The 13834-nt window shown below is 36.7% G+C and overlaps 1 protein-coding gene across 1 annotated transcript in view; it reads left to right on the forward strand.

Annotated features, from left to right (window-relative positions):
* LOC131436485 (transmembrane protein 235) overlaps window positions 1-13834 on the forward strand; it is a 37150-nt gene that overhangs the window by 11401 nt on the left and 11915 nt on the right. The window contains exon 2 of the mRNA XM_058605214.1: window positions 12886-13015. Within this exon, the coding sequence (XP_058461197.1) occupies window positions 12886-13015 (130 nt within the window). The remainder of the gene's footprint in view (window positions 1-12885; window positions 13016-13834) is intronic.

A 13834-nucleotide genomic window follows, 5' to 3' on the forward strand; every position in this document is an offset into this window, starting at 1 on the left:
GGATAATAATTATAATTATAATATATTTGATAGATTCGAGTGCGTTTTTCTAGAAACAGTTTCCAGTCACTTGGCGTGGATGGCGGCTGTTAGTTACGCAATAATCATGAAGATCAGCTATCTAAAGGAAATAACACAAGAGATAATTGAAGTTCGACCATGTTATTTCTATTATACAAAATAGAAAAAATAATATTGACACGTTAGATACAACAAGATATATTTATGATCAAAAACTCATCACTCCCAGAAGATATGATATGACATTTTAGTAATGATGATATGACATTTTAGTAATGACACTGTTAATGATCGTGTAAGGGCCGCTCATGGCAATGAAATATTGAAATCTCTGTTACGCACACCGAGGCAGTGTATATATTTTTAGGATAAATCACTCATTGTCGAGCTCTTCTATAAGCTACCCAAAATTAGGTCGTTATCTACTTTGACTTGATCGTAAAAAATGGGTAGCGCGCTTTGTTATGGCATAAAACTTCGGGAAAACTTACATTTATCTAAATGTTGAGGTCATCACTCTTTACCCAAAATTGAGGAGATACCCTTTAGTTGATTTTGGGTAGGTTTTGACCAAAATTAGGTATCGGCTGGTAAGAGCGTACGGATGTTGCCCCATTTGTACGCGACGGGCAGATTCCGCACCAGACAGCTGGCTATGTCTGCCAGCCATTTTTGCCGGAGTTCTGTCAGAATTCTGGCAAAAGACTGGCAACAATGCAACAACCGTTTCAGGCAGAGAATTTCGCCTAGCGGTTCTGTTTCTGTCGGATTCTTGCCATACAAGATTGGCAGAACCGTTTTGAATCGGTTCTAAATTTTTAGCGTCTTGGTTTTATGTTTTCAATAAAAAGCACAAATGAAAGACAATCAGTTATTGCCCTTCATATATACTAATTATATAAAATGTTATTGCCAATAACATTGCTTTCTCACTACCAAACGTACCCATATCACAGACTAACAGACATGACAGTATGAGTAAATTCTTATAAAAATAACTTTTCGTGATGCACTAGTGCCACCTATATTGTACTGCGCGAACTATTTACTATCTGTACGCCCCTTGTGTTATGTAAAAGTTTTTTTACTAGTTGGTTTCCCCTCGTTTGTCAACACCGATCAGCTGCTTGCAGGGATGCCTGATTTTAGCAAAATATTTCAAAATGAATCGTCACAATAAATTATTGGATTACGTTGATAATATGTTTAACTTTTTCGCGATGTTTTAAGGTAACCATTTATTTGTTCATCTAGACTATTTTTTATTGTAGTTTTCACCCGAAATTAAGTGGCGGCAGACCAGAAGCAAGTAAATATTGTAACAAAACGGGTTCGATTTTGTATTGCGTTGGAGAATGAGAAGTAGGCACAATTATGTATATAGTTTTGGCAATATATATTAAATCTGTATCCTGCATGAAATTCGCATGGACGTATACAAATCAATACATTACAGGTAATTCTGTATGAATGGCAACCCTGTTGGTAAATGAAAAAAATAAACTCAGTCTAGATGACAGACAGGATGTTTTTGATAGGGTAACGTGGCGCCATCATGACACATGTGAGTACTGTCCCAAATAAAGGAATATTCGAAATGACCGTTGAAAAGATTGAAGAATCTAATTTGAGTGTCCTGTCTGTTAGTCTGTGCCCATATTTCAATCTCATTTACCTCGTCTCAAGATTCGTTTTTTGTATAGACATGCGGGATTTACGAATATCGAATGAAGTCGAATAAAAAAAAGGAAGAGAGAAATAAACAAGACATGTGCGGCGAGGTAATGACGTAATTTCGCCTGGACAATGTTGACAGCTGCCGGAACGCAGCCAGCCTTCTGACGGTTGCCAGAATTCCTCACAAGCGGGTGCGGGTTTTTTACACTGAGGAAAAAACGCATTTAAAAATTTTATAATTATATATCGATTTTATACGTTCAGTGCAACCAGTTTATCAAAATGACTTGCAGAATTGAATTTAAAATTGTTTTATCAATATATTTTTACCGAATGTCATATACCATTCAATTCAACTCAACGAACTGAGCAAATGTCCGTGTGTGTATGTGTGTGTGTGTCTGTATGTGTGTTGTCAACTAAGAGGTCGAGATCTCAGAGAAGGCTGGACCGATCTTGATCAAACTAGTCGCAAATGAAAGGTCTCCCCGTCACCCAGAACGCTATTGAATGGTTTTGGGATAGAATGTTTACTTTTTGAGTTATACAAAGTTTTATGTCAAAATTTTCAGTTTTTTGACAGTATCTGTCACAATTGACCTTGAAAACAGAATATGTTTTCAGACTTAGATTCCGCACGGTAATACCTATCACACAAGCCATAGATTGTCAAAATCCGTCCATTTTTAACGGAGATATCGACATTTTTTGTGTAAGTTTCCCCCTATTCCAGCAGTAGAAGTTTTGAGCGTTGTATGGCAAAGAAATGCTTGGGAGCAACGTAAAAAACGGTTTTTATACTGTTACATACAATTGTTCATTTAGGGGTTAGCCAAATTTTGTGCTAGGGCACATAACCGTTTTCATTATTTTTACGTTTCGTCTTTGACTCATCAGTGCAGAGCAGTTCAAATTGAACTGCTTAGTGCTAAACTCGGCTAATCCCTAAATGACCATACCTGCATCGGCCAGAAATAGTCGAAAACACGTTTTCGTTCGGCACGTCAGAAAAGACATTGCACTTCGTTGCAAAACAAAAAGTGTTCTGTAAGTAGCAGAAACTTTACGTCTGCTTAGCGGTTCAAATTGAACTGCCGAGTTTAGCACTAAGCAGTTCAATTTGAACTGCTCTGCACTGATGAGTCAAAGACGAAACGTAAAAATAATACAATTGTTTCTAAGTACCAAAAATACTGTGTACAGCATCCTTTTTCATGACATTTTGCCTCGGACCGATTTTAGCACGGTTCGTTTTTGGCAACATAATCGTTCGAGTATGACATATGTAAACCAGATGATGGCAGAATATTCAAGTTGAAGGCAATTCCATAATTATATTGTTTTGAGCTACTTACAGCAATAAATGCTGGAATAACATAATACTCATTTACCTTTCGAATCAGTTCGTCGAGATCAGCAAATGCGTGTGTGACAAATAATTTCACTCAATTTTTTACCATTTTTTTCGAAGATGACTCAACCGTTTTCTACAAAATCAGATTCACATGAAAAGTCGTATGCTCCCAAACAAGGTTCCTGAATTTTGTTTGGCTCCAATCTCTGGATCCGGAACTACAGGATGATATGTGAAACGAAATTAAAATTATGTAACCCATTTTTCTCGTAGATAGCTGAACCGAGCTAAGATTGAAATAAAATCTAAGAATCATCTAAGTTTCAAATGAAAAGTTTTAAGATTCTATAAAACATCTTGCTTTTCAGTCAGATTCAACTTGCGGTTTCGGGAATACAGGGTGATTTTTATAAAAATGTCTATTTCACATAAATTAGTCAGGTTTATCGGGTTTGCAGATTTGGCTAGTCGATAACCAAATAAACTTATTTCAGTTTTCGATTCAAATGGCATCCAAAAATATAATTCGCACTACGATTAAAGATGTCTACATTGATTTTCAAACATTTTGAAACAAATGTAAACTATACAGCTACTCAGGTGAATTTATATGACTTCGGCCATACCGATTTTTGAATTGTGGTCCCAGTATCGAATCGTTTCTCAAAGCTTAATCGTTTTCTGAAAAAAAGCCAAATCGAATTTCAGAAACAAGAATTCAAATTAAAATAAAGAAACTAGTCCCATACAAAATAAATCATTTTATCCAATCCTGACTTTCGATTCTGGAATTACAGGGTGATGAATTTTTTAAATTCAAACCGATATAGAAGATGACAATCCCGAAAAGCTTTAAAGTTGGACTCAAAACTATTGCAATTTATTCGTCATATGGCCATATGAATTCGGTTTGGGTTATGCTGGTTCCTGAATACCGGCCCTGGAAGTACCTTAGTTTCGACATTGCAGAGTTAAGAGTCATTCAAATCTCAAATTGTCGCTTAAAACGACGGTAATTAAAATAATGTCATGAAAACTGAAACACCGTAGAATATTCATGCATAAAACACATGCGGATTGATAAAAAAAGGTATCATCTCACTGCTAGGTGGATTAGGCACGTTTTTTAAACAAACGTGACAAGGTTGAAATATCAATTTTGCTCATTTTTTCGCGTATGTTTGATGGAAAATTGCCGACATTTTATAGTTGTTAGGTTTAAACATTGAACATCACAAAACAAACACTTAATGTTTTCCATGAAAAATCAGTTTTTCGGAAAACTAAATAAGTTTTAGATAAATTTACTTATCCATAACCTTTCGCTTATTAAAATAATGGTTCCTATTTTGTTAAACTACTAATTGAAGGTACGTAAATCTATATTTTGCAATATATTCTGCGAGGGAAAACCCATAGAGAAATGTGTTTGTTGTCAATCGAAGGAAGGAACCTTAAACTGAAATGTTTTTCACAAGTAGGTTGAGAAATCCTAAAGGGAAAAACAGGGAAATTTTAAAATGAAATACCATAGTGAAAAACAGTTATTTACGAAATCCTTCAACATATAAACAAATCTAGATCCAATCGAACAACCGTCTGTTTTCATTACATTATGTAAAAAAAGTCAACAAAATCCCACTTATCATTGCCCAGTGAGATAATAGAAAGAAGATTAGGTTGGTGAGAGAAGGCTTTAAATGTGATTGCGTGGAGAATTAAATAACAGGGATAAGACTAAAGTTTGTACCCGACCGACCATCCACAGTCTGAACAAGCACGAATAAATGTGGCCTTATAAGTTGTGATTTATCACATCCATAGTAGTAAAACTGACAGAAAAGATATCCTCGGAATCAGAGAAGATCGTAAATTTTAAGCCATCTCTGAGAAACTTCTAGCATCTGTTGCTTCATAGAACACATTCATTGAACCTGAATTACCTTATTTTAATTGCTAAAAATCTTAAGGTTAGGAGGTTCGTTAATCAATTCAGGTCGTATATTTTTTGTATAAGAGTTCTGGAACTAATAGATTGGAATTGGATCCATAATAGCAGCGAAAATTTATGGAAAAATTTCGCATCCACCTAATGCACCAGATTCAGCTCTCAGCAACTTTTTTCGGTTCTCAAATTTAACAAAGAAGCTCGCTGGAAAGGGATTTGCTCCGAATCGTGAGGTCAACACTGAGACTGAAGGGTTTTAAGGGATTAAGAAATAATCGTGATATAAAATTGGTGGAGAAATGTTGAAACGATTTTCCTATGTAATTCCGCTCTTCGAACAGAATACATTGATGAAGAAAATCTAAATCTAAAAAGGTCACGGTGTAAATATTACATTTTTTGAAGCGTTGGAGATAGCTGTTTTTGGTTCATCCACAGTATGGTCGTGATTTCACCTCTTGTTATTCATTTTAAATGAAGCGATAGTCATTCCTAGTGTTCCACATCTACAATGTGCTGCCCAAACCATAGAATATTCTTCCACCTTTCTTAAACCATCTAAATTGAACTATTTCTCGTCAGTAGCTGTAACTTATATTTAAAATCAAGTTTTTAGTGACAACTTACCATGCTTCACTGTCGATTGAAGTTAGTTTTAGAAAAGTTCAACTGAACTTTTTTGCGAAATGGTGTGATATTCAGCCCATGACTCTTTTATGTATGGATTTTTAAATATCTCGTCTTAGTTTCTTCTGGTTATCAGTAATGTGATGCACTCAATACTTTATTACTTACAGTAATTTCCACTGCTCTTCACAATTATGGCTGTCAAACCCGGTTTATCCTGCAAATGTTGTGAGGTTATGTCAAGTAAGCTTTTGCAAGAGACAGTTTGACTCGAACCTGTTTGAAAAAAAAAACATACGATGAATATATCATAAAGTCGACTGACAACCAAACAAAAGAGAGCGAATAAACACACTCGCTAGATTCCCCTAAAATAGTTCGTTCAACACTAACTGGCGTGGAGTAATGGGACAACCTTCGCGGACAATTAATGCACTTACCGAAATCACTTCACCGCCATTTCCGCTGGCGATGACCTTTCCGACACCATTTCTAACCTTGCTTTTAGCACATTACAATTGTTCCCGTAGCCACTAACTTTAATTTGAACGAGCAACGCATCGCAATCTGGCACATAATTATCACATCTTTCAGTGTTTCTCCGTAAAAAAAAAAACAAAAGAGGCAAGGCTAAGCCTAGATGACAGCAGCGAAAATCTCGTTGAAAGAGTACCGAAACGAAATCGAGATCTTGAGTACGGTGGTCGCGCTAATCGCCACCTGTCGTTGTCATAAATGAGTGTACATTTTTGTTTTCAGTTTTTGCCTTATGTGAGCGCAGTGTGTAATGCACCGAATTCGCACATAACCTTTAATGACACCTTCAAAATGGTTTCTGCTACCGCAGGAAAGGGCATGGACAGAAATCGAAAGTCGTAATTTATTACTTTCCTGCGTGAGTTTTTGTTTTGTGGAAAGTAATTTTAAAGAGATGTACATCGGAACAATAGAATTTCTTGTTAATTTATTGAAATCATTAACTTTTTTTCTATCTGCTTCAAAAGTTACTGGGAATTAGGCAGGGTGGATTGTGCCGAACGAACCGGGTAGAATGGTGGCAGTTCATGCGATGAGAAAAACAATTTGGCGGCTAATGAATATTACTTCTTAAGTCGGGATAAAGCAATGTTGATACTTCGTCATCTGAACGAAAGGCCGACGACTCATTAGACTAATCCATAGGCGTTGGGAAGACGGTCGAGATTTGACGGTGCATAAGAACAAGGATTTACTCAACACTAGCGGACCTTCATTTTCCAGTTTCCTTTTTCCAATTTTCAATTACACATTCGATAGTAACAAATAAAGTACCAACAGAAATAAGTCATAAGGTACACAAATTAGCACAATCATAAAGTTTCAATATTTTCGCATTTTTTTAAGCCGCACCCTGTAATCAAAGGAAACCATGAGGATAAGCATAACTTCCGCTACATATTCTAATAGCTTTAGAAATGGCAAATGGAAGTATTTAGAAACTGTTGCGAGAAATATGTTTGCTGGTAAGATTTTGAATTTTTAATTTAATAATTGATTGACTTTATTCCAACGGTTTGAACGCACTTAAACGATAATCGTACCAATGCAATTAGCTCGTTTCATTACCGTTGCATTCTGCTCACGAAACCAGCAACCAGCGAGCTGTCAATGGTCTATACCTTTAAAATGTGTCCTAGCTAATTGTCTGTGTATTTGGAAAGCTTTCGCATTAATAGTAAAAGCAATACGTATACGCTAATGGGACTGGTAAACACGGCACATACAGATGGAAGGGAAGATGCCGTCACGACAATTTGCTTACCTCACCAATGTGAAATGCCCCTTAGGGCAGCTTTCTCCGGTGCGGTTTCTTTCATTAACTAATCGAAATCGCGTCAACCTTCGTTCGTCACACCCAGGCCCGTACCCAGGATTTCGTTTCGGGAGGGGCCCAAAGATAAAAAAAAATGTTACTGAAGATTGCTTATGTAACTAATTCTCAGTGTGCCTTTTACGGGTGTTTTTAACAGACACTTTAAACTTTTCCACTAGAGCTGTTATTGTATTACATTATTGTCTAAGACCTTCTAAATAATTATATACCTGTTTTTTGATTTCGGGAGGGGCCCGGGCCCCTTGGGCCCCCCCTCTGGGTACGTGACTGGTCACACCCTAAGCCAGCGTAAGTGTGTTGTAACACAAAATTTCGTTTTGCAAAAAAAAATCTTCGTAATTCCTCATCACATAAACCACTAGTTATATCCACACCAGGTAACGTATGTTAAGCTTATGTAATGGTTTTGACTCAAAAAGTAAAAGTAAACGGATAGATTTCTTTTGAATGCTGTAAATATTCAGGGGATAGAAATTTACAATTTTTTTTATTACACATATTTTATAGAATTTAAAACAGAGTCTTCAGTTTTGAAAAATATATCATTGAGACATTAAACTTAGGCTGTGTTGCCAGTGAACTTTACTTTATAGTCCAATGGACTTCGTCATCGGAGTTATGACCAGCAATTTGTGATAGAATTTTCAGTAGTCCGAAATAGCCACAAATAACTCGAAATTCAAATTTCCTTAAAATGTTTGATAAGTAAAGAAGATAAAGTTAAGTTCAGACCAGAATCCAATTCTAGAGTCCCGTTCTAAAATTCAGTTTCAGAATCCAGATCCAGGTGCAGATTTTTCCAAAATTCAGATCTTAAATTTAGTTCCTCGTCCAGAATCCAAGGCTAAAATCGCGTTCCAGAACTCTGGAACAAAAGTCGAATCTCAGAACTTGAATCTAAGCCTGGTATTTGAAAATTGAAATCTGGAATTGAGATCAGGATCTTGACTCTAGATCTGGACTTTGGAACTAAATTTCGAAAGTAAATGCTGGACTTGAATCTGAATTTTGAAACTGAATTTTGGAACAAAAATTGAGGTTCACACCAAAATTCAGATCATAAATTCCTGTTCGGAATTCACTTCAAGCGGAAACTCAGGACCAGAATTCAGATTCAATATTCATTTGTTTTTCAAGAAATCAGTTTTAAAATGCATTCCAGAATCCAGTTTCAGATTGTCAAGTAATGTACCCTCTCAGCAGGCCATTCTATTTTGTTGGTCTTTGAGTGCTTGTTGAACGACATATTGCACGAAATATTCGATCAATTGGCTGGAACGGTTAGTTGTTGTTTTTTCTCTTGCAAAAATAGTGTGAAAATTAAGTGATACCTTTGCATAGAAAGAAAATTTGTTGTTATTCTACGTGAAGTAGAAGTATTGTGCAGGTATGTAGTGTTAGTTTGAAAAAAAATAAGTGGAAAAAACTTCAGAAATTCTGCAGTAAAACTAGTTCAACGGGGTTCCAACTCCTCATGTTAAAAAAGGCTCAACAATGGACCTCTGTATGCCGGGTTTGTATGCCGGGTTTGTTGTTTCAAAATCGGCAAACGAAGGTCCCGTGTTGGCCTCCCGTTGAACGATTGATTGGACTTTCATTGGACCAATGATCCAACGTATTGGACCAATGAAGGACCACCGTTGAACGTTTTTTTCTAAAAGGGCAGAATCAACCGAGATATGATTGTGTTGTCGTTTATAGACATCAGAAGCGATGTCAGATTTACGGAAATTTCTGTAGATCTACGGATTCGGATAAGGATTTACGAAAACAAAAACTGGAGTATTCTCACTGATATCTACGGAAAACGATATTTTAATATGGAAAACTACGGAAACTGTGTGCCTGGCGTCCAGAAAAAGGTTGTTTCCTGGTTTGTGCCGAAGGGTTTTTCGAGGAAAACGTTAACCTACAGAAATGGCACAACAACTATCTGGTTTTGCTGGACGTCAGAATTCTGTCAGCAGTTATTAGGTTTTTTACCGTCATTGCTAACCTCAATCGGATGAACACATTTTGACAGTTCAGCAGTACTGTTTGTAAACGGAGATTTTTTTGTTTGTCTATTCACAAATCGGATGAGAGCATTTACGGTCCGTACCGTCTAAATAGAGTTTCAAAACATTTGTTCACGATTGAATACTGTTTGTTTTTGAGATTTATTAAATAAAAGTGACTAGTTACACGGTGTAAAGATGATTATTTGAAATGTGTTCTTCGATTTTTGTTTAAGCTTGTTTGTAAACAGTACCGCTGAGCTGTCATGGATGAATGCACGTCACGATAAAAAATCTAATATTAGGTTTTGCACGAACATGACATAACCTCACAAAAATGAACAAAATGAACTTTTTTTGACAGTCGACGTGTACTTGTTTACAGTTTAAAAGTTCATCAGAAGTTCATCGTTCGAATGTAAAAGTCGCCTCACATTCAACAGATTCATAAATATATCGCTCCTTGATGCTGGAAACACATACAGGACAATCTTTTTAGTTATATTCACTGTGGAATAGGTTTTTAATTGGCACTTTTTCGTCATTGTTTCAATTTTTAACTTGCAGTCGCAAAACAAAACAAGTACACGGCAACTGTCAAAGATGAACTTGATTCATCGGCAGTTCATCTGTGTCGTCATCGTGCAAAACCTAATTAGCTTTTACACGATGACGACACAAATCCAAGACAAGACCTGACAACTGGCTTCTTGTTCTTCCTTCCGAATCATCCTTCTTGTCATTTTCGCCCTGTGGAATAAATACCAACGTATCGGCTACAGTGTAGCCATATTCACAGATTTTTTAAAAACTATGCTAGAAAAAAAATATTTATTTGTAGACTCGGTTTTTGATTTGAAATAAACATGAAAAATGTTTTGGTGAATGCATTTCTTTATTATATATTAATGCTTGAACACAATTAATTGAGTTTGATGACAAAACACGAAATTACCGGATCTTTTGGGAACCGGAAAAAGTCGGGTTTGGATAGAAATGGTTAGTGCGACCACAGTGTGGAACACAACAGTTCGTTCTTCTCGTAAAAGTAAACACACTTTCGAGTTTACACTAATTTAACAAATCTTTTTTGGTTACACTTTAACTCACTAGAAGAAAAATGGCTTGATGCTTATTTTAATTACACAGTGCTGCCACTATAAACATATATTATCAATGAGATTGAAAAAAAGTGAAACATTCTCCGAAAATTTCCATTTTCATTGGTGAGCTAAAATTATACATTTTAATAAACTTGTTTTCTGATTATCTTTATACCTGGCATCATTGCTCGCGTACCCTGCAAAAGTTTTTTCTTTTCACAATGTACAGGTAGCAACATCAAAATCAGTCAATCAGAAACTGGTCCATTTTGGAACAAAAGCAGCCCCCCCAGATGTCAGGTCTTGTCTTAGACACAAATAAGCTGCCGATGAATCAAATTCATCTTTGACAGCTGCCGTGTGTTTGTTTTGTTTTGCAACTGCAAAATGACAGAAATGTGCATGTTAAAAACGTGCTCCACAGTGAAAAGAACTAAAAAGGTTGCCATGTATGCGTTTCGCAGCATCACGGAGCGATGTTTGTATAAATCTGTTTAGCTTTGTTAAATAAAAGTGACTAGTTGTGAAGTGTAAAGGTGGCTGTTTGAGATGTGTTCCTCGATTTTGATTAAGCTTATTTGTAAATAGTACCGCTGAACTGTCAAGGATGAATTCTTGTTTATTTGTGACATCACGATAAAAAATCTAATAAAACAAGCTTTGAACTAAATTTTACTATATTTACAAAAAAATGATTATCCTAAAACGTGTCCAATGAAATTCATTTGAACATTTTTGAGAATTTCACAAGATATCCTAGTATCTGAATATCTAGAGTAGAAGTCTTGAATAACTATATATCTATATCATAACATTCATAATCAAACGAAATACTCGCTCAGTTTGTTGGAGGGGATTGTTGTTTTTTTCTTGTAAAAGATAGGTGTTTTCTTCATTTAGAAAGAAAACGTGTTGTTATTCTACGTGAAGTAGAAGTATTCTACAGGTGTGCAGTGTTAAAAATAAAACAGGCTATTTTTAAATAAACACTGTATGTGTGTGGTTGCACCACCTAGTGGTGGGATGCTGCCTTTCTCAGATTATTCATTTTCTCCTATATATGACAGCCGAAATTCCCCGAAGTAGTACAATTTAAAAAACGTTTAGAAAAGAGATTTGAAAATTTCTATTGCATATTACTTATACATTAACATACTACATTTGAGTTTAAGATAGTGAAAATCGATTCAATCACATGTGAGAAAGTGAAGTGAGCTCTATGTTAACACATTTGATTACTATTGACGGTACTTCCGGAACCGAAAGCCGGATATCGGCATGGTGCCATTCGGTTCATTCAACCGTACACTAATAAGATCTACATTTTTTAAAGATTCTCTACGACTGTTCCGGTAGTCGAACTTGGATAAAATTCAGTAAACCTATTATGGGACTATTTAGTTACAAACTCTCATGGTTTGCAAACTAGAGATATTCACTAACCAATATGTGGCCAGGTGTAGCTTATAAAAAAATTCTTGAAATTGATATTTTTTCAGGGGTTTGATCCGAATGAAAATTGAAATATTCTTATGGCGCCCTAAGACCTTTCAGTAGAATCTAAATTTGTGAAAATCGGTTTAGCCATCTCCGAGAAAAGTGAGTGACAATATTTTCACTTTTTTAGTGCTTATCATTCTGTAATTCTGGAACCGGGAGTCGAATCCGAATGATATTCAGAAACTTTGTATGGGACCATAAGACCTTTCAGTAGAATCAAAGTTAGTGAAAACTGGTTCAGCCATCTCCGAGGAAAATGAGTGACAATATTTGTAACAAACAAGCACACACACACACACCAGTTCGTCGAGCTGATTCGAATGGTATATGACATTCGTCTCTCCGGGCCTCGGTTCAAGAGTCGGTTTTCACTGTGATTATATAGCCTTTTTATATGAGAAAGGCAAAAACGGAACTCTTCTAGAAAATTGAACCAAACTCAGACACGAATTCAAGTTTTCATATGTCATATCAAGCGTCATTTGAAGTTCACCAAATTAGCCTGGTTGTCGAAGCAAATAACAGAAAGTTCGTGCAGTGGCCAGGGTCCCAGTTTGACGAATTTTCTCTCTGCGGGACTCTTAACTATAACAGGGACTCTAGGTTCTGCCTGTTACCAATTTGGAATTTACACAAGTTTTTCGTAGCGTGTACGCTTTGGTGAAATAAAGAATGAAGATTCTATCCGTTAAGCGTATGCTAGTTGATTCTAGTGCTAGTAGATTCGAAAAAACAACATTACTGCCTTTGTAAAACGTGATTTGTTTTCTTCTCTTCACTTTCAGACATTTATAGCCAAGCATCCGGACGCGTCATCGCTCACAGATGCACTCAACAACAGGCTTATCTACTACACCCGGACACGTGGGCTCTTCCGGTACTGTTACCCGAAAGAGAAACCTCCAGCGTCAGCTGGTAAGTACCTAGCGCTTATCGATAGTCGGTACTCGAAAACTACCGACGCGAAGTTTTCGTTAGTTTCGATGTGAATTTCGCAGGAAAGAACAATGCGACTGACTATCGGCGAGAAACGGCAAGTCGGATAATTATCGAAGCGAAGCAAATCCCGTTCTGTGTACGGTGCAATCCGGCGCGATGGTGGTTTAGAAAACAGATAACTGATAATTCACTCACTACGAGTTCCGTCATTGATGGCACTAATCCAATAGGCCATGAAATTAATCGCGATTGACCTTATTTTGATCCAATACACAGATGTATTTCCAAATCGTATTGGTAGCTCCGATGCGGATGCCAGCAATATATGGCTTCCGCTGTGAGGTGAATTTTCCGCAACTACTGTCAAAATGAACTCACCACAAATTTCATAACAGACAGTAATGCATGCAACTTGCTTCATAGATGTGGTTGCGGTGCGCTGGGAGGAATCTCGGTCAGATTCCAATTGCCTCAAACCGATTCCAATCATCCAAATAGGTGTAAATTTAAAACCCGTCGTCGTATGTACGCGGTTAGGCTCGACTTGCAAATATCTTTGCAGTCGTTTTCCCTTTCGCGTGCATCGTGTGGTGAGGCAATTAAATACCGCTACCGACTCGGTGAGGATATTTATGAGTCAGTTTGGGAAATCAAACCGTTTACCGACAACGCAGTTGCGTCCAGACGCGTCTAGGTCCGTTCGTCCGTTTGTTTCAGATTTTACCGGCATCTCGGTATGTTTAAGCGGCGTTAGCATTTTTTTTTTCGTCTACTGTGAATGAACTTGAAGCGGAG

Source organism: Malaya genurostris, chromosome 1, assembly GCF_030247185.1.
Source record: "Malaya genurostris strain Urasoe2022 chromosome 1, Malgen_1.1, whole genome shotgun sequence".
Classification (NCBI taxonomy): Eukaryota; Metazoa; Arthropoda; class Insecta; order Diptera; family Culicidae; genus Malaya; species Malaya genurostris.